General features: G+C 48.4%; 1 protein-coding gene across 4 annotated transcripts in view; it reads left to right on the top strand.

The window, feature by feature from the left end:
• AFAP1 (actin filament associated protein 1) overlaps positions 1–21,771 on the top strand; it is a 144,901-nt gene that overhangs the window by 43,317 nt on the left and 79,813 nt on the right. The window contains exons 2-3 of one of the 4 annotated variants that reach the window (XM_070372760.1): positions 9,667–9,795; positions 14,449–14,546. The exons of 1 other annotated variant lie outside the window; for it this stretch is intronic. In XM_070372760.1, coding sequence (XP_070228861.1) covers positions 9,669–9,795; positions 14,449–14,546 — 225 coding nt within the window. In that variant the 5' untranslated portion in view covers positions 9,667–9,668. Of the gene's footprint in view, positions 1–9,554; positions 9,796–14,448; positions 14,547–21,771 lie in introns of all 4 variants that reach the window. 2 more of the 4 variants (XM_070372761.1, XM_070372762.1) reach the window with 2 other exon arrangements.

Below are 21,771 nucleotides of genomic sequence, written 5' to 3'. Positions count from 1 at the left end.
CCCCACGTTCTAGACGAGGGCACCGGGAGTCGCAGAGGCTTAGCGGTCTGTGCTCAGAGTCACCCGGTTACTCAAACAGCGGTCAGCTAGAGTTTGAGGGAATTTTAGACGTGGTCTGGCCGGGGGAAACTTTCCAGCCAGACAGCATCTAAAGTGGTGCTGCTTTTCTGAGATTTCTCAGCTCAACCTTTGGGCAGCCCATTTAGATTATCTGCAGAGGCTGTGGAAATATTTGGAAGAGTCTGCATGAAGAGTCTCAACTACAGCCCTATAAGGGAAAATATGCAAGTGCTTTGCTGAGCGCTGGCCCCTGGGCTTCGGTGCCACCCGTTCTGTCCCACCGAGGCTCCCCGCGTGTTCTCCTGTGGTGTCAGTGCAGCCTCAGCAGAGCAGACCCTGACTAGGAGATGACCAGACTGCCTGAGAAGACAAGCTTGCCAGAATCGTTCCCGCCCTGCTTTCCATGTGCTTGTTCTAAGACTCTCCATAGGCAGTGTAGTCACTGACTATGAGAAGGCAATCCATGGTATTTTTCCCTGCAACTGTCTCTTCAAATCTTAGGAATTTTGTCTGTTATGGAGATCTGGAAATGAGCAAGTGAATTAATCCACCAAACACATATTGAGGGTCGTGCATTGTTCTAGCTCCCATGTCAGGCGTGTGCTCAGCATTCTAGGTACAGAAAGAGGTCACACACAGTCCCTGACTTCAGCCTGCCTCGTGTCGGGTGAAGAGACGGATTAACTGTGGTTACAGCATAAGGTGGGAAGTGCTCGCAGTGCAAGTGGGCTGGGGTCTCCAAGGGCAGATAGGTAAGAGGTGGCTGGTAAAAGGGGTGTGTAGGGGGAGGAGACAGGAACACCCAGGGTTCAGGCGCAGCGCAGCAGTGTGAGCCGAGGTCCAGGGCAAAAGCAAGCCTGGTTTATGTGGGAAGTGAGTCATTCAGAAGAGCTGAGGGTAGGGGTTGGGGAAAACCGAGTCTGGAAAAATAAGCAGGGGCTAGTTCAGATTCTGCTACAAGGTCAGGAGAAGTCATTGAAAAGAAGAATGTAGTGGGGCATTTTCCGAGGTGTCTCCGGTGTTGCCCACTAGTCCTTAGAGAGAGGGGTGAGGTGGGCCTTTGTGAAACCAGTGCTCCAGGGTCCCGACTGTGGACCCAGCCCCCGGAGACAGTCTCCGTGAAGGGCAGGTGCGTGGCTGCCCAGGCATTCTCAGCCACGCCCCCCGCCCCCCTCAGGAGTTTATGGGATGCGCTGTCTGTATGAGTTCTGTGCAGGGCGGGTGGAGGAGATGAGGTCCCTGATTTGGTCCTTACCCTGGAGGCTCAGACTTTTATCTTCTTACAGGCTCATCAGTTGGTCTTTTCTTCTACATCTGATTTTGAGTCATAGTTAGAAAAATTTTTCCCACACCAAGGTTATAAAGGAATTGGCTTGCTATTTTTTTTCTGGGACTTGAATGATTTCATTTTTCATAGTTAGATTCTAAAGTATCTTTAGCCTTTTTTCTTGTGTCTGATGTAAGTATTTAATTTTATCTTTTTTTTATCCCTCCAAATGGTTACTAGTTGTCCTGACACCAATTTTTAAGAGGTCCATCTTTCCCCACTGATTTGAGATACTGTCTTTATCACAGGCTGTGTGTCTATATAGCCTATGATACACAGGCTATCCTATGGGTCTCTTCCTGGACCTTCTGCTCCATACTATGGATCTTACTGGGAATTTGTGTATCAGTATAACACCATTTAAATGATAGAACTTTTCTGTTATGCTTAAGTAGAGGATATGGCTGGCCCCCTTCATTGTCTTAGACATCTCTTATTTTTGCCTATACGTCTTAGACTCGATTTGTCTAGTCTGAGACACAAAACAAAAGAACATTTGTTACATGTGTATTGGGCTTGCATTAAATTTACCTGATAACTTGGAATGAACTGACATCTTCCTGATGTTAAGTTTTCTGTCCAAAGGCAAGGGGCGCTTTCTGTTTGCTCAGGTTACTCCTTTGTCTTTCAGACGAGCTTTGAAATTTTCCTTATGTCAGCTTTACATAAGGTAAATTAAGTATCTTATGTTTTAAGCCACCTTTTAAAATGGAATTTTCTCTTCTATTTATATCTTATTGTTTGGTATAAAATATTAGTGTTGGTCACTCAGTCGTGTCCGACCCTTTGCAACCCCGTGGACTGTAGCCTGCCAGGCTCCTCTGTCCATGGGGATTCTCCAGGCAAGAATGCTGGAGTGGATTGCCATTCCCTTCTCCAGAGGATCTTCCTGATCCAGAGATTGAACCCGGTCTCCTGCGTTGCAGGCGGAATGCTACGCAAAAGCAACAGTTTTGAATATCCTACTTGATTAACATTTTTCGGTCACAGTTTTGCCTTTTATTGTGGATTCTTTCCTGTTCTCTAGGCATGCTTTCGTATCAGCTGTGCACAGAGACAATTTTATTCTTTTCCATTCTTAAGTTTCTGATTCCATTGACTAATATTCCAACGCAGTGTTAAAAGCGGTAGAAGAAATGGGCTTCCCTGACTTGTTTGTGACCTTACTGGGAATGCCCGGAGTGTCTCCTCATTAAGGAAGATGTAATTTTTGTTGTGTGTTGATGTCTTAGTCTGTTTGGGCTGCTGGAACAAAATAGCGCACACAGGGTGGCTTACAGACAACAGAAATGAGTTTCTCATGGATCTGGAGGCTGGATGGCCAAGGTCAGGGTGCCTGCCTGGTCGGAGCCTGATGAAGGGCCTCATCTGGGTTGCAAATGGCTGACTTTTCACTGTGTCCTCACATGGTACAAGGGGCAAGAGCGCTTTCTTGAGTCTCTTTTGTAAGGTCACTCGTCCTGTTTGTGGGGGCTTCAGCCACAGGACCCGATCACCTCCCAAAGGCCCTGCCTCCTAATACCACCGCACTGGGGGTTAGGTTTCAGCAGAATCGGAAAGCATTCGGCCTATGACAGTTACTGCGTATGTTTTATCAAACTAAGGGAGTGTGTATCAGTTCCCATTTTATTGGCTTAAGTCAGGAATGGGTGTTGAGTTTTCTTGAAGGCGTTGTGATCCTCTGTGGGGAGAATCATCTGATCTTCTCATTAGCGCTGTTAGTACGTGAGTGATATCAGTAGCTCTTCTAATGTGGAGCCATCCTCGCATTCCTGGAACGGATTTCTTCTGTCATGTGTGCTATTAAGGTGTTGTGTTGGTTTCTGTTTGCTAACATTTTATCTAGGAGTTTTGCGTTGATATTTATAAGTCAGGTTGGCCTTTAGTTTTCTTTTTGGTGTTATCTGCATCAGGGTTAGGCATCGTTTTTATGCCTGGTCCTAAAGAAAGAAAGGGCTGGAAAATTGTTTCTCTCTTTCCATCCTTTGGAAAAATGTATGTAGTAATCTTGATGGTTAAGCTTTGGTACAATTCCCCTGTAAAACCATCTGGGTCTTGTGCTTTTTTGTGAGGCTAGTTCTTTGTTAACTTTCTTTGCTTCCTCTGTGGAAATTGGCCTGCATAAGGTTTCTGTAACGATTTGGTAAATTTTGTTCTTTTCTGTGAAATTGTCTATTTCACTTAGTTTCAGATCTGTTTGCATAGGTACATAGTTCGAGACTTTTCGTCCACCGTGTGTAGGTATTTAAGGACTTCCTAGTTTTAGAAGATAACGAAGTTGTGGGTTGTGTCCCCTTGAAGTGTTCATGGATCCCAAGGCTTAAAGTGAAGTTCTAATAACACGAGCGTATGCTATAATAACAGTAACAGCTACCATTTGTGAAATGCCTGCCTCTGTGTGGGTATCAGTTCATTTCGTCCTCATTACAATCCTGGGATACACAATAATCATCTCATTTTAAGGATGACATAATTTGGGGGAGTTACCCACTTTTCAAAAACAGAAATAGACTCACAGACATAGAAAACAAACTTATGGTTACCACAGGGGAAAGGGAGGGAGGAAGGATAAGTTAGTAGTTTGGGATTAAAATGTGCACACTACGATACATAAAATAGGTAACTAATAAGGGCCTGCCGTGTAGCACAGGGAACTATATTCAATATCTTATAATGAACCATAATGGAAAGTAATCCAAGAAAGGACTCACGTACATATATGACGGAATCAGTCTGCTGAGGCTAACAGCATTGTGAATCAACATTTCAATAACATCTTTTTCTTTTATTTCATGGCCATCGCTGCTCAGCAGGCCAGGGTTGTCTCAGAAGGTCATCAAGGCGTGATTATTGTGAAATAGTCGGAGCAGGGCCTTTGGAGTCAGAGCTGCGTTCAGACCTGTCCTGCTCCATTCCAGCTGTGTGGCTGGTAGCATATTGTTACCTGGAGGAGGGGCTCAGACACTTATTTGCTTCATAACCTTAGGCCACCTCTGAGCCTCAGTTTCTTCACCTATAAAATGGGGTGAGACCAGTTTGCACCTCCTGGGACTGTTGGGAGCCTGCATGAAGTCATGCATGTAAAGGGGCTAGAACAGTGTCCCGTGCCTGTGACTGCCATGTCGGGGAACAAGTGGGCCCTGGCCTCTGGTCCCCCTGTCTGTGGGGCCGAGTGAGTCTTCTCAGCATTACTGTGAGAATTAAAGTGTCCCGTGTAGATGCCGAGAAGAACGCCTTTCATCCACAGGGTCTCAGAAAGCGCTCCTTCCCCTGCTTTGTCTGTCTCTCGCCATCAACGATTCTTGTGTGGTTTCTTCGTGGCCTGTGCTGCTACGCAGCTGTCAGGTGCTGGGAGATAAGCAGAGCATAAAGCTTGCTCCTAACCAGCGGACTGGCTATTTTGAGGAAAAAACAAATCTTAAGGTCAGTCAGCGCCTGGTTATCGGCACCGCTGGTAAGAGAGGAAAGAGTTTAGTGACTTGGGAGGGTTGAGTTGGGAGGAGCTTACTGGGGATGTTGAATTAGAGAAGGCTAGGGGAGAGGGGTTTGAAGGGCCTGTTAAGGGTACATGTGGTTTGTTCAGTCTGTGGGAGATGCTAGATGTATGGAACTTTTCTAATGGTTTCGGGTCTCTGATCTGGGAATGTTTTGCCTTCTGAGGAGCAAAAAAGAGCTTTGCTTTGAGAATCTTTTGGATGCAGTTTCAGGTGAAAAGAAAACCACACAGTAGCTTAGTAAACAATGAAATGAAAATTTATGAGAAGGACGCAGGTATCTCAGGCAATTCACGGGCAGCCCAGGCTCACAGGTAACTGAAAAATTCCAAGACAGTCTCAGGAATCCATCCTGCGCCCTGTCTGCCTGGCGCATCCTCTCTCTTGCCTCTGAATGTCTGCATGTCCTCTTCAGGGTGTAACTTCATTCTTTCTTCCTCTGTTAATGACTTCACACTCCGGCATGTATGTGCCTAAGCATGGCAGCTCCGTAGCTCCTGAGTTCACACGTCTTCAGTTCAAGAGATCGCAACTGGCTAAGAGTTCCTAGTCCCAGGCGAGATGTACAGAGGGAAGACTGACCAGCTTGAGCTAGGGTGGTCCAGCTATTATGACCTGGGAGCGGGGTTGGGGGCGGGTCTGCTGGGCCCGGTGGTATAGATGCTGTTCAGAGTCCAGCTTGTAGTTGAGGGTGCTGTTGTCTGCAGGGCATGGACTGGGCAGGATCCCAGTGGTGATTCCAGGAAACCCCCAGCCCTGCAGTGGATCCCCGAGGGGAGCTCTGTGAAAGCAGCATAGGGAGATGGGTTAGGGCAGGTGCTGTCTTTAGTCCTCCAGATATTTTGATGCTGCTAGGTGAAACCCCAGGGAAGAACTGCAGGATGAATATGATTTGGCAAATGCAAGAGGCATTTTTGATAAAGAAGTATACAGATGGTGATGAAGAGTGGGTACTGCCAGCGTAACATAGATCCATAAACATTTTTAACATTTTTTGCTTATAGCTATTGGCAGCCCTTGAATTTCTGGGCAAGGTTGATTTTGTTTGTATTGTGGTAAAATAAACAGATACTTTGCCTACCTAATGTGAAGAGCTGACTCAACAGAAAAGACCCTGATGCTGGGAAAGATTGAGGGCAGGAGGAGAAGGGGACAACAGAGGATGAGATGGTTGGATGGCATCTCCTACTCACTGGACATGGGTTTGAGCAAGCTCCAGGAGACAGTGGAGGACAGGGAAGCCTGGTGTGCTGCAGTCCATGGGGTCGCAAAGACCTGGACACGACTTAGTGACTGAACAGCACATGTAACATTCATTTTCCCATTTTAAGCCTTTTTGAGTATATAATTCAGTGTCATTACAGGTGTTCACAAGTGTGTGACCATGAGCGCCATCCGGCACCAGAACTTTCATCCTGCCCACCTGCAGCTCTGTCCCCATCAACACTGACTCTCCGTCCCCTCCCCCAGCACCTGGTACCCACTATCTTCCTTTCTCTTTGAGTTCTGGGCTTCCCTGCTGGCTCAGTGGTAAAGAATCCGCCTACAATGCAGGAGACACAGGAGACGCAGGTTCGATCCCTGGGTAGGGAAGATCTCCTGGAGGAGGGCATGGCAACCCACTTCAGTATTCTTTCCTGGGAAATCCCATGGACAGAGGAGCCTGGCGGATCACAGTCCATGGGGTCACAAAAAAGTCGGACATGACTTAGCAACTAAATACCAACAGCTTGTTTGACAGCTGTTTGACAGCTCTGGGGACCTCGTATAAGTGGGATCATGCAGTACTCGTCCTTTCGTGACTGGCTTACCTCACTTGGCATAATGTCCTCAGAGTTCACCCATGGTGTAGCATGTGTCAGACTTTCCTTTCTTTTTCAGGCTGGATCATTTATCATTGTAAGAATGAACCATATTTTATTTTTCCACTCACCCATTGATGGACATTGGGGTTGTTTCCACATATTTGGCTATTATGATTAATACTGGCAGCCCTTCATTTCTGAAGTATAGATGAGATTGTTTTCTACTTAGAATCATCAGAAAATTGTCTTCCTGATGAAAAAGACCTTAAAGACTGGCTTTTTCTGGCTTCTTCATTTCATGGAGGGGAAATCAGGAAAAGGGAACCACCAAGCACACACCTTGCCTACCCTGAACTCATTTGCCATTTCTCTGCCCACTTATCTGAAATGATGGGAACTTTGGCAGCTAAGAGTGGCCTCAGTTAAGATCCTTTTTTCTGGAGGGTGTTGTAGACTTCAGTAGATTTGGGAAGAATCCCATTGACCAGTGGTTCTTGAACTTTTTGCTTAGGACTTTTTGGTTTCAAAATACGTGTTGAGAATCCCAAAGAGCTTTTTTTTTTATTTGTGTGGTTATATCTGTGGCTATTTATCATACTAGAATTTAAGTCTGGAAGATTTTTGAGATATTAAAAGCAGAGACATTACTTTGCCAACAAAGGTTCATCTAGTCAAGGCTATGGTTTTTCCTGTGGTCATGTATGGATGTGAGAGTTGGACTGTGAAGAAGGCTGAGCACTGAAGAATTGATGCTTTTGAACTGTGGTGTTAGAGAAGACTCTTGAGAGTCCCTTGGACTGCAAGGAGATCCAACCAGTCCATTCTAAAGGAGATCAGCCCTGGGATTTCTTTGGGAGGAATGAAAGCTGAAACTCCAGTACTTTGGCCATCTCATGCGAAGAGTTGACTCATTGGAAAAGACTCTGATGCTGGGAGGGATTGGGGGCAAGAGGAGAAGGGGACGACAGAGGATGAGATGGCTGGATGGCATCACTGACTTGATGGACGTGAGTCTGAGTGAACTCCGAGAGTTGGTGATGGACAGGGAGGCCTGGCGTGCTGCGATTCATGGGGTCGCAAAGAGTCGGACACGACTGAGCGACTGATCTGATCTGATCTGATCTGATTAATATATTTATGCAAAGTAACTGCATTTACCAAAGTGATATAGTGTGTGGAAGAGTGGCATTGTTTATGTTTCTGCAAGTATCTTCAGGATCTGGCTTAATGGAAGAAAGCTGGATTCTTGTGTCTGCGTCTGCATTTTGTTTGTTATGAACCATTGTTTTGGTGGAAGTACATAAAGATAGTCTGGCCTCACACAGATATGTACTCGGAAAACTGCAGAATATTTTAGTACCTTTCCAGAAAATTGTGGATATTCTTTGACACTGCACTGAAACTCAGCAAGTGGTAGTTTCTTAATGGTTCATGGCAATGTGGACTCTGACGCTGTATCAGAGAGCACTTACTCTCAGTTATTGCTGTTCAGTTGCTAAGTCATGTCTGACTCCTTGCGACCCCATGGGCTGCAGCCCACCAGGCTTCCCTGTCCTTCACCATCTCCCGGAGTTTGCTCAGACTGATATCCATTGAGTCGGTGATTTCTCTGTTACATGAGGATATTTCAGCCTATTCTGCACCTTACTTGTGTCTTTACCCACACATGATTTTATGACATGATGGTTTCCTGAGTTGCGTAGATCTTCCGAATGTGGACACACTGCATTATACACCAGGAGATCACGTTCCTCGGTGTCATTCCTAATCTCACTGGAAAAGTCTCTGTTGGAAAGCCATCATGCTCCTGGTGGTGGATGCCTGTGTTTGAAATTCTTATTTTCACCTGGAAGCGCAAATTGTATCCTTGGCAACAAATGCTGTCATTGTTTACCTGGATGTGATGAGGTTTGTTCATTTTTGAGGAAATGTTGGTCACATTCTCAGGTCTGGATAATTGTGGTTTGTTTCTCATTTCTTCTTCGGTGCTGCATGAAGAGAGTGGCTCTGTGTACCTCACGGCTCAGACACTTGTCACGCATTCTTCCTGCTTCATCACACAGCATATTAAAAAGGTTTCCTCCAGGGCCGAGATCTAATAACAGCAGTGATCTTTACTGCTTCATCAAAGGGGCTCTTAAGTGAAAGCAGCATTCTGTAAATTTTATTTATTTTTACTGCTAGTGTGTAAGTGAAGAATATATCGACCGAGAGTCCAGTTGGGTGTCACTGCTTTGATTTGCACTAAGATGCCGACAGCTTACCCTCCCTTTCATTTGCACCGTTAGTGCAGGAAATAGTGAATGATGACACAGTGTCGTGAAGATAGTTTGACCTCGCAGATACCCTGAAAGAATGTTGGTGTCTCTCAGAGGTTCACATCGTGGGGTGAAGCTCGCTGACGTCAGCCCTGCAGTCCAGTCCTGTGGGAGTCAGAGGGAGAATCTGCTTTAACCCTAGAAATGAAAGGCGTGACGGAAGTCAGGACTTGAGCTGCCATCGCGGTCCTCCCCGGGACCCTTGTTGTAACTGTAAATGCGCTCAGTCTTCCTGGGGAGGGAGCCAGCCCTGCAGAAGCACAGGGTTGGATGTTGAGTTTCTGAAACCACGTCCTAGTGGTTGTCTGAAAGCTATTTGGCATTTTAAACTCCCGTCTATCCTCCTGGACACTGAAATTTAATATCATGCAGTTACCACCAAATGATGGTGTCAGGCTCTCGAGTCGTGACTCCATCTGTCGGCAGTGCGGCTTTGGAGCCCTCCCAGCCGAATACCGTCGCCTCCGAGCAGGGAGCGACCGAGGAGCAGTCGGTCTAGAAGATGGTGCACGCACCTCTGAGACGACCTGTGTTTGTGTTGGAAAACCAGAGCCATCCATCGAGCTAAACACAGAGCGCTTTGAGTAACAGCCGGCACTCATTCTGACACTGGCACGTCGGCGGGCCTCACGGCGCCCTTCTCCCCTCTCCTTCGTTCTCAGCAATGGAAGAGCTGATAGCTGAGCTTCGTCTCTTTCTGGAGCTCCTGGACCGCGAGCGTCTCACCTCAGCTGTCAGGGAGAAGAAGGCCGTCGTCACAGACATCCTGCTGAGGCTGCAGTCGTCCAGAGGTATGTCCCTCTCAGACTTCTGGTCTGTCCTCTTCCAGTCTCTTTTGGCCTCAGGTGCTAAGTCGCTTCAGTCATGACCGACTCTTCTGCGACCCCGTGGACCGCTACCCCCCAGGCTCCTCTGTCCGTGAGGTTTCCCAGGCAAAGATACTGGAGTGGGTTGCCACTTACTTCTCCAGGGGGTCTTCCCAACCCAGGGATCAAACCCTTGTCTCTTCTGTCTCCTACATTGACAGGCGGGTTCTTTACCACTAGTAACACCTTTTTGCCTCTAAGCCATCCTTAATTCTCATCTTTCTAGAACACATTCATGAATGAATTTATTTACTCCTCAGGTTGTCATTGAAGGCCTTACTATGTGCCAGGGACTGTGTGAGTCCTGGGTTTGGAAAGATAAAGCCTTTAAGGAGTTAATGGGATAATGGGTTCATTGTTGGAGTCCCTAAAATCATCCAACATTGGGAGGTTTGCTAGGACTCAGCATGGAGTTGTATTTTCTCATGGCTGGGATTCATCACAGAGGTTGTAAGGACACCCAGACAGGCTATAAGGGAAAAAGACTCCTGCCGAGTCTGGAGGGTTCCACGCACGGGCTTCCTCGTGCTCCTCCTCTCGCGAGGCTCACACAGATCGCACTGTCTCCTCAGCGACAAAAATGTAGCTGCCCATGTGCCATGCTTCTATTCCGGGAAGCTCACTGGAGACTCAGCGCCCAAGGACTTTCCTGGGGGCTGGCCACATAGGCACCCTCTGCCTGGCACATACCCAAATCGCAGACTCACAGGAGAGGAGGTTTGTTGGTCAGGGTTCCCTGGAGGAACAGAACGCACGGAGCTACCAAGTGAGATGGAAAGATCTGGGATAGGGATTGGCTCATGTGGCCTCAGAGGCTGAGCAGTGACACGACCTGCCCTCTGCAGGCCTGAGGCCCGAGAAAGCCGGTGGTGTAATTACCAGATGGTAATTCAGTCCGAGTCGGAAGGTCCGAGAAGGGGCGGTGGGGGCGGGAGGGTTGCTGCCGGTGTGCGTCCTGATCAGAGCAGCAGGAGCACCAGTGTCTGAAGGCAGGAGAAGACGGATGACTTGACTCCAGCCCAGAGGGTGTGTCCACCCTTCCTCCCCTTTTCTGTTGTGTTCAGATTCTCAGCACACTGGAGGACGTCCACTCACACGGGGAGGACCATCCTCTTTGTTCAGTTCTCCAAGTCAAATGCTCATCTCTCCCAGAAACATTCTCACAGAAGCACCCAGAGATAACGTTCTGCTAGCTCTCTGAGCATCCCTGAGCCCAGTCAGGTTGGCACACAAAATGAGCCATCGCAGCAGGTGTTTGGCGTCGATCGTGTTGTTTGCTCAAACAGTCTAGGCACCAACGTTAGACCAACCTCATCAATTAAGCAGTGTTGGAAACGCTTCTGAAATTCACGTTCCCCAATGCCAGCCAAGGGCACAGCCTTGCCCGCAGGCCCTGGTAAAGACAGCATGCTCAGGCCTGTTGTGTCCCCACGTTGGTGCACGGTGGGTAAGACAGAGTAGTGGGGACAGAGCATCTGTGTTAGGAGAGCACCCGAGAGGCGGATGCCCCCAGACCCACTTAGTGAGAGAGAGTGAGTGGGGTAGGGGCTGGGGGCAGTTCCTGGGGGATACGGGGTTAGAATCTTGAAGGCAGGAGACACCTGGATGAGATGTGGAGGTTTACTGTAAACAGCTTCACTGAGATATAATTCCCATGCCATGCACTCCAGCCATCTAAATGTGCAGTTCTTTGCTTTTTAGTGTGCAAAGCCATGATTTGACAAAGTTAGATTGGCATTCCAGAAAGTTCTGCTGGTCAGTCTGGGCGGTGGGCTCAAGGATCTGGTAACAGGTGGAATGAGAGCTGCCTGAGTCCCTGAGACAGAAGAGCAGGATGAGCACGGTGTTTTGGGGTCAGTCAGATTGAAAGGGCCAGTAGGATGGAGAGAGAGCTCCATGTGCTCATTTGTGCCTGACTCTTTGCGACGCCATGGACTGTATAACCCACCAGGCTCCTCTGGCCATGGGCTTTTCCAGGCAAGAACACTGGAGTGGATTGCCATTCCCTCCTGCAGGGGATCTTCCTGATGCAGGGATCCTGCATTTGCAGGTGGATTCTTTGCCACTGAGCCACTGTCTCTGAGACAGAGACAAAAATAGGGCTGAAAGCCTGCTTTTAAGCGATGCTGCTGCTTCCCTGTCTGAGCCCTTTCTCTACCTATGATTGCCCATGGATGAACCCCAGGCCCCTCAGGCTGCCTACAAGGCCCTTTATGACATGTGGCGCTCCTGGGTCGGGAAGATCCGCTGGAGAAGAGATAGGCTACCCACTCCAGTGTTCTTGGGCTTCCCTTGTGGCTCAGCTGGTTAAGAATCCGCCTGCAACGCGGGAGACCTGGGTTTGATCCCTGGGTTGGGAAGATCCGCTGGAGAAGGGAAAGGCTACACACTCCAGTATTCTGGGCTGGAGAATTCCATGGACTATATAGTCCATGGGGTCGCAGAGAGTCGGACACGACTACTCACCTTCACACTTACCAAAATCCCAGACTTGCAGGAAAGCAGGTTTGTTAATCAGAGGTCCTCAGAGAAACAGAATCAGTGGGATTGAGCTGAGAGAGACTGCTGTGAAGTCATGTGGGCTTTGCTCTCTGTCTCTGCCCGTCACCCAGGCTGTGACCTTGAACAAGTTACTCAATGTGTCAATGCCCAGTCTCCACCCCTGTGGAAAAAAGGGGTAGCAGCATCTACCTCAGAGGGATGTTGTGCGGATTGACAAGATGATATAAAACTTCCAAAGATTGCCTGGCACGGCAGATATGAGTGACTGTTGACTGTTATCTCCTACTCTTGCTTTTGCTGGCAGAGGCAACATTTCTCGCAGCCTCATCTCTTCTGTGTACACCGTGGGTCGGTCACCTGAGACCACTGGTCTGAACTGGGCGCAGTTTGGGCCTCCTGCCTCTGGAGTTGCTGTCTGGTCCCCCTGGTTTCCCTTCCTCTCTTCCTCTGCTCAGTGGGTTCCAACACCCTTTCCCTCCCTGCTTTGTTCTGGATGTAGAATACCTTCCCCATACCTTCCAATTCACTGATTTTCTCTTCAGCTCTTTATTCTGCTTAAAACTCATGCACTGATTGTTTTGGCAGTAGAATTTCCATTCATCCTTTATCTTTCTTTTTTTCTTTTTTTGACTGTTTCCAGTCCTCTGCCAAGATTCTGGTCTTTGTTGTAGCTTCTGCAGGTCAGGGACTTTGTCTTTTCCCAGCCCGTGACATCGTGCTCAACCCCTTGTAGGTGATCACTGAGCAGTTTTTTCTAGGTCTAGGGAGTTGAGCCCTTGCGTGTAAAGTGCACTGGGCCCGAATTAGCGCCTTCTGGTTCCCTGCTCCCCACATCTCCTGAGAGTCGAGCATGCATATGTTTGTCTTCCCAACTTGAATACGCTGGCCTGAAGGTATGAGAGTGTGTCAGTCTTGTCAGCAGCGAGCAAGTCTGTTAACAGCATCCAGCCCAGGAGGGTGCTCAGTGCAGACTCACTGATTCCCAGGGAAGCGTCTGCCCCCTCGGTACGTGGGTGAGCACTAACCTGGGCAGGAGTTCAGGAGAGGCTGCTCTCCTTGAGAGACCGCCCGGCCTAGGGAAGGATGTCCACTTTGGTGCCAGCTCCATCGTTCTTCCTGTCCGTGCTCTACTTAGTGCTGCAGCCTTTTTTTTTTGGTCCAGCTGTAGATCTTTCACCTGTAGAGTGAGGCAGAAGAATACTTACCTTGCAGGACTGTTGTAAAGGATTAGGGAAAGTAAATATTTGTGATGTGTTCAGTGTGGGGTCAAGGAGGTGGCAGCTGTTTACAGCTTGCTCCTCTTCCTCATCCAGTTTAGTTCAGTTCAGTTGCTCAGTTGTGTCCAACTCTTTGTGACCCCATGGACTGCAGCACACCATGCTTCCCTGTCCGTCACCAACTCCCAGAGCTCGCTTAAACTCATGTCCATTGAGTCACTGATGCAATCCAACCATCTCATCCTCTGTCATCCCCTTCTTCCCCTGCCCTCAATCTTTCCCAGCATTAGAGTCTTTTCAAATGAGTCAGTTATTCGAATCACGTGGCCAAAGTATTGGAGTTTTAGCTTCAGCGTCAGTCCTTCCAATGAATATTCAGGACTGATCTCCTTTAGGATGGACTGGTTGGATCTCCTTGCAGTCCAAGGGATTCTCAAGAGTCTTCTCCAACACCATAGTTCAAAAGCATCAATTCTTCAGGGCTCAGCTTTCTTTATAGTCCAACTCTCACATCCATATGGGCTTCCCTTATGGCTCAACTGGTAAAGAATCTGCCTGCAATGTGAGAGACCTGGATTGGGAAGATTCCCTAGAGAAGGGAACAGCTACCCACTCCAGTATCCTGGGCTGGAGAATTCCATGGACTATATAGTCCATGGGGTCACAAAGAGTTGGACACGACTGAGTGACTTTCATTTTCTTTCACATCCATACATGACTACTGGAAAAACCACAGCTTTGACTAGACGGACTTTTGTTGGCAAAGTAATGTCTGTGCTTTTTAATGCTTTCTAGATTGGTCATAGCTAGTCTTCCAAGGAGCAAGCCTTCCTCATCCTCATTTGTGCTTTTGGTGCAGGTTTTGAAGTGAAGGACCATGCCACGAAGCCGGAGACCCCTAGCAGCCTGCCGGCCCCTCCCCAGATGCCTTTGCCCGAGATCCCACAGCCGTGGCTGGTGAGTGCAAGACCCACCATTAACTTTGTCAGAGTCCACATGTACGCATTAATATATAGTATCTGTTTCCCTCTTTCCGACTTAGTCACAGACTCTGAGTTCATCCATGTCTCTGCAAATGACCCAGTTTCATTCTTTTTATGGCTGAGTAATATGCCATGGCACCTACATACCACATCGGTATCGATAGTGTGGTGTATGAAGCAGAAATAGAGACACAGTCTTGGAGAACAGGCGTATGGACACCAAGGGGCAGAGCGGTGGGTGAACTGGGAGGTCGGAACTGACGTGTGCGGTTCTCTGCTACGTCCCTACTTTATAAGTAGCGAACTGATGAGAGGCTGCTGCACAGCACACGCAGCTCCACTCAGTGCTCTGTGGGGACCTAAAGTGGGAAAGAAATCCAGAAAAACAGAGGATAGAATCCCAAGGACGGGGGAGCCTGGTGGGCTGCCGTCTCGGGGGTCGCACAGAGTTGGGCACGACTGAAGCAACTTAGCAGCAGCAGCTGATTCACTTTGCTGTACAGTGGAAACTAACAGCATTGTAAAGCAAGTGTACTTCAATAAAAAAAAAAAAAAAAAAAAAAGTCCCACAATCAGGAGAATCACTGGACACCTGGGTTATTTTTGGTTCCAGGGCAGGTGATAAAAGCCTGATTCTGCAAGAAAAGAGGCCTTGGTTTGCTCAGGGCATGCCTATGAGTGTGTTTTGGGGAGCTAGTAATGGTTAAGTGGGAGGCTGTAGGTGTGGCCTTCCCACAGGAGGCTGCTGGGCCTCTGAAAATTGCTGGAGCTACAGGTCCATGGAAATCTGTTCTTAAGTCAGATTAAAAAAAAAATCAGATGATTATCAGCAAAATAATGGCAGTAGAGCCTAGTGACATGCCCGTCTCTCTGCGTTAGCTCTGAGTTTGAATATCCGTAGCCTAAGACTTCAATATTCACTGTTATGCTTCTTTCTGGGATTAAATATCCTTTTTTTTTTTTTCTCCAGAAGAAAAATATGTACATAGTCCAGGAATGTGTATTTTATTTGATTTTCTGCATTCAAAATTTGTTTTGGAATTCTCTGGCTATTTTTGTGATCTGGGGATATTCGTGTTTGCCATTTTTCATGCCCCACTCAGCTTTTTCTGCCTTTTGCTATTTTCTAATTTGCTTACTCAGGAAAATTAGGCTCTCATTCAAAATTAGAGCAGTGTCAGTTACCTAGCAACTCTTTTCCTAATGGTTGCTTTCTGTATGAATCATCTTATCATCTGTCCAGCCAGAGAAAAGCTGCAGGAAGACAGGGCCACAGCCTGTTTGTTTTGTCCCTGCCTGGGTCCCAGCACAGGGCCAGTGTCCTGTGGGCGCTCCGTGATGATCACTGGAGAGGGGATGGAAGGAGCTCGGCACTCACTGGGTCCCTACCACATGTCACAGGGCATGCTTATTCCTCTTCCACTTACAATTTCATTTAATCCATACAGCCTGACCTCAGAGAACCCTGCAACACCTCTGAACACGTGAACAGTGTGTGTATCCACTTTACAGAAAAGGAAATGTGGCTCCACTGGCAAAGGGACAGCCCAAGGTTAGGAGGAAAGGCAAAAGCAGATTTTTATAACCTATTCTTTTGATTTCAAATCCAGCCTTTTCTCAGTAATACTGTCAGTATTTGTGGAAGTGAGGCAGCAAAACCAACGTGAGCGCTCACCAGCATTCACAGACAGAGAAGGTTTGTCAGGAACCACGAGCCTGTTTCTGCATCGGGTGCTGAGGAGGCAGCAGGGTCCAGGGCGCAGACGGGAGTGTGGCTGCCTGCTTCCAGGTACCAGCTCTGACACTTGCTGTGTGGGTTCAGACTGTAGCTTTCACGTCTCTGTGTCTGAGAGGCCTCATTCCAAAACGAGTGTGCTAATAGCATCACCAACTCGATGGACATGAGTTTGAGCAAGCTCCGGGAGTTGATGATGGACAGGGAAGGCTGCTGCGCTGCAGTCCATGGGGCTGCAAAGAGTCGGACACAACTGAGTGGCTGAACTGAACTGAACTGAATAGTACTTAGTGAGATTGTTGTGAAACTGAAAAGAGTTGGTGTGCCTCAAGTGCTTGGAATATCTGCCTTGCATCTATTAAGCCCTGTGCAAGAGCCGGCTGTTACTGTGTAGGGCAGTGCTTCTTAAAATTCCAGGGAACTTGTTAAAGTGAGCATTCTGGGCTTCCTTGGTGGCTCAGTGGTGAAGAATCCACCTGCCCAGTGCAGGAGACATGGGTTCAATCCCTGGTCTGGGAAGATCCCACTTGCTGCAGAGCAACTAAGCCTGTGTGCCATGACTACTGAGCCTGTGCTCTAGAGCCCGGGAGCCATGACTGCTGAGCCTGTGCTCCAGAGCCCGGGAGCCACGACTGCTGAGCCTGCGCTCCAGAGCCTGGGAGCCACAGCTGCTGAGCCCGTGCTCTGGAGCCCGGGAGCCTCGACTGCTGAGCCCGTGCTCTAGAGCCCGGGAGCCGCGACTGCTGAGCCCATGCTCTGGAGCCGGGGAGCTGCAACTCTGAGCCTGTGCTCTAGAGCCTGAGAGCAACAACTACTGAAGCCCGTGTGCCCTAGAACTTGTGCTCCACAACACGAGTATATTCCTGGTGGTTTTTCAGGGCATTTGTTACTCAGCAAGTAAGCCCGTCATTCTGTAAACTGCATTTGGTGAGTTGGCTTCTGTCCAGTGGGTCATGTGCTGTTGGCACGTTGACTTCCAGGAGATTTGGCTGGTGGGAGAGTAGAGATGCGGTGGGTAGGAGTCTATGCCAGGCAGAGAGCGTATCATAAATTAAAGCACAAGCCCAAGAAAGACCCCGAAAGACTGAAGCCTGCAGACCCCTCTGTGTGGGTTTGGGTGGCTCGTCTGTGGGTGAGGCTGGAACACACTGAGGTGGGGGTTAAACCTCGAGGGGCTGTGGGCCTGTCTGCAGAGCAGATCGGACCATCCTTAGAGCAGCTCTAAGTGACCAAGAGGGGTTTGTTTCTAATGTAAGACTTAGGGTGCTCCAACCTGGTGTTATTTCATTCATTTGAGCCACAGTTGCATTTTCAACTCTTTTAAAAATGGCACGTATCAAAGGAATACTGCCTTTTATCACAGCTCTGTGTGTTCTAATCTCTGAGAAATGAGTCCTTTTCTCTTTTTAGCCCTTTTAGTGTTGAACATCGCTTTTTGCAATTGTTACTGTCTCTTGATGTCCTTTTTCCTGGACACTCGAGAGGCTGGGCAGGCAGGCGGGGTCACATTGGCCACTTTTCTGAGCACACTGAGCATCCCGTCACCCCCCATTTCAGGCCTGACAGGCCCGTAACTGAGGGCCCTCACCTGGCTCTGTGAGGCCCTCTTGGGCATCAGTGCTCCTCTTTGGTTGGCTGACACCTAAGTGGGCACCACCCTCCCCAACAGGATGTGGCAGAGACCAGATGGGCCTCTATGCCCCACAGCTGGTGAATTACACTCAGGTGATAGAAGTGAAAGGGAGGGGAGGGCGGGATCCAGTGGGCCTCTGAAATTTATCCATCTGGGGTAATTGCAGCTTTGTGCCCATTGATCAGCAGTGCCTCCTTTTGGCATTCTCCTCATTGCACTAGATTTTCACCTTCTGAAGACGGTGTGTGTTCTTCTCCTTGTGTTCCTCACGTTGCAAAGCAGAAAATGCCGGGACGACCGCTCAAGGTCAGGGCCGCATCAAAAAGCCCGCCTTGTCACGCTGATGATCCTTCTATACGGGAAGGGAGCAGTGCACATTTCTGTTTTGCCCTTAGAGTCAACACGGCTGCAGCCCAGGGTCCCTGGATGAGCCGGCGACCCCTTCAGTGTGGCCTGTAGGTCAGGTGGTGGGAGTGTGGGTGTGTGCTCTTCGAATTCAGATCTGCTCTCAACCCTTGAGGTCACAGGGCGGGGTGCAGTGTCTTTACAGCCCCTCCAGTTCCCTTGCTCTCCGGGGGGGACTGGAGCAAGCCAAAGTATGCATATGCATCATGAAAACATTTCTGGGAAGGGCCGCGCTTTTCAGCAGATTCTGGGTTTTGTTTCACACTGAGAGCTGTGCAGCTGTCAAAGGCCTGGTCCTTAGTTAGCACGCAGCCGGTGCAGAGGGAGCATTTGTGAAGGCGGCCGGGTCGTCCGGAAATGGGTCCCATCTGTGTTGACATTGGCCACCCAGCCCTCCAGCCAGGGCTGATATAGACCACTGGGGATTGTGCTTCCTGCCCTCCCCTCCTCCGCTCCAGAGTAGCAGGGGGTCCTCGGACAGGGAGACCTCACACCTCCCTGCTGAGCGAGGAGAGCAGGCACGCTCCTCTGGGGGCTGCAGACGATACGGATGATACCTCATCAAGGCATTTTCCAGAAATGTTTTTATTTGCTTACTTGAGTGGTCACTCCAGTGTTCTTGCCTGGAGAAGTCCACGGACAGAAGAGCCTGTTGGACTACAGCCCATGGGGTCGCAAAGAGTCGGACGCGACTGAGTGACTACATGGTACTTAGATGGGAGTGTGTGCGTGTGCGCTCGCTTGTGTCTGACGTGTTGTGACCCCATGAATTGTAGCCCACCAGACTCCTCTGTCCATGGGATTTCTCAAGCAAGAATACTGGAGTGAATTGAAAGAGACACATGTACCCCAGTGTTCACTGCAGCGCTGTTTACAATAGCTAGGACATGGAAGCAACCTGGATGTCCATTGGCAGGTGAATGGATAAGAAAGCTGTGGCACATATACACAATGGAGTATTACTCAACTATAAAAAAAAGAACGCATCTGAGTCAGTTCTAGTGAGGTGGATGAAATTGGAGCCTATTATACAGAGTGAAGTAAGCCAGAAAGAGAAACACCAATACAGTATGCTGCTGCTGCATCGTTCAGTCTTGTCCAACTCTGTGCGACCCCATAGACGGCAGCCCACGAGGCTCCCCCGTCCCTGGGATTCTCCAGGCAAGAGCACTGGAGTGCGTTGCCATTGCCTTCTCTAACGCATGAAAGTGAAAAGTGAGAGTGAAGTCACTTTAGTCGTGTCCGACTCTTAGCGACCCCATGGACTGCAGCCTACCAGGCTCCTCTGTCCACGGGAGTTTCCGGGCAAGAGTACTGGAGTGGGGTGCCATTGCCTTCTCCCCAGTACAGTATATTAACGCATATATATGGAATTTAGAAATATGGTGATGACAACCCTGTATTCAAGACAGCAAAAGAGACACAGATGTAAAGAACAGACTTTTGGACTATGTGGGAGAAGACGAGGGTGGGACAATGTAGGAGAACAGCATTGAAACGTGTATATTACCATACATAAACTAGGTGATGCGTGCAAATTGATGCATGAAGCAGGACACCCAAGACTGGTGCTCTGAGACAACCCAGAGGGATGGGGTGGAGAGGGAGGTAGGAGGGGGCATTGGGATGGGGGAACACATGTGCACTCATGGCTGATTCATGTCGATATATTGCAAAACCCACAATATTGTAAAGTAGTTAGCCTCCAATTAAAAAAAAAATGACTATTGGAGTGAGTTGCCATTTCCTCCTCCAGGAGATCTTCTTGACCCAGGGATTGAACCCGCATTGACAGGTGGATTCTTTACCACTGAGCCACTGGGAAAGCCCCATTTAGATTGGGTAGAAGATAGCAATTTAGTGTTTTGATGTCTTTAGGCCAGACCCTGTGTAAATATAATGACTTATTATACCAACAGGTAATAGGTCATTTTTTTTTTTTTTATTATGGTAAAACATACGTAACACAGACTTTATCATTTCAATCATTGGTCAGTGTCCCATTTAGTGGTGTGAGAGTTTATTTTCTTGGGCTCCAAAATCACTGCCGATGGTGACTGCAGCCATGAAATTAAAAGACACTTCCTCCTAGGAAGAAAAGCTATGACCAACCTAGACAGCATATTAAAAAGCAGAGACATTACTTTGTCGACAAAGGTCCGTCTAGTCAAAGCTATGGTTTTTCCAGTAGTCGTGTATGGATGTGAGAATTGGGCTGTAAAGAAAGCTAAGCGCTGAAGAATTGATGCTTTTGAACTGTGGTGTTGGAGAAGACTCTTGAGAGTCCCTTGGACTGCAAGGACATCCAACCAGTGCATCCTAAAGGAAATCAGTCTTGAATATTCATTGGAAGGACTGATGCTGAAGCTGAAACTCCAGTACTTTGGCCACCTGATGAGAAGAACTGACTCATTGAAAAAGACTCTGATACTGGGAAAGATTGAAGGCAGGAGGAGAAGAGGGTGAAAGAGGATGAGATGGTTGGATGGCATCACCGACTTGATGGACATGAGTTTGAGCAAGCTCCGGGAGTTGGTGATGGACAGGGAAGCCTGGCGTGCTGCAGTCCATGGGGTCACAAAGAGTCAGACACGACTGAGCGAGTAAACTGAACTGAGTTCAGTCGTGTAAAGTCCATACATATTGTCGTGCAGCCCTTAACATGATCTATCTCCAGAACTTTTCATCTTTCCGGACTGAAAGCCTGTCCCAAGTGAACAGGGCTCCCCTCCCCAGCCCCAGGAGCCGGCATGCTACTTCCTGTCTCTCGGAACCCAGTGAACAGGGCTCCCCGCCCCCAGCCCCAGGAGCCGGCATGCTACTTCCTGTCTCTCGGAAACTGAGGTTTTGGTCCCAGCCCCTACCACCTGGCTGGATGGCATTTCGTCCTTCCTAAAGTACTTTCATAGCAACTTCGTTTTCTGTGTTTGACAGATGGGATCATGAGATTCTTTGAGATTATTATGACAAAATTAGTTATTTTACCAGTTGCAGAGTGGAGACTAAGCCTGAGATTTAAAACACAATCATTTAATTCCCAGGGAAGTCAGATGTGATCCTTCTGGTGGATGTGACCCATCCCGTTTCTTTTCTCCTTGTCTCTTGAAAACCTCAGAGTTTGGCGTTGCGTCTCATCCCTACGGCATCTTCATCATGGACCTGTCCCGTGTCCTGTTGGCATGGCTGGAGGACTCTCCCCACTCCCTGCCTCCTGGTGGAGGAGGAGCGGACGAGAAAGAGGCTTCACGGCCTCTCATTCAGAGTTGTGTGTAAATAAAACTTGAGAAAATACACATGGATGATTTCCCAGTGTTTTCTCAAGTGCTCTTGGAATGCAAATTAAATAGTGATCAGAAGGGAATGGGTTGTCATTTGGATAAAAAAAAAACCTTACTTTACCAAGAAGAGTACCTGCTCAAAATTCTT

This window comes from Bos mutus, chromosome 6 (genome assembly GCF_027580195.1).
Source record: "Bos mutus isolate GX-2022 chromosome 6, NWIPB_WYAK_1.1, whole genome shotgun sequence".
NCBI lineage: Eukaryota > Metazoa > Chordata > Mammalia > Artiodactyla > Bovidae > Bos > Bos mutus.
The sequence above is the reverse complement of the archived record's forward strand: the minus strand, read 5'-3'. Positions and strand labels throughout refer to the sequence as shown.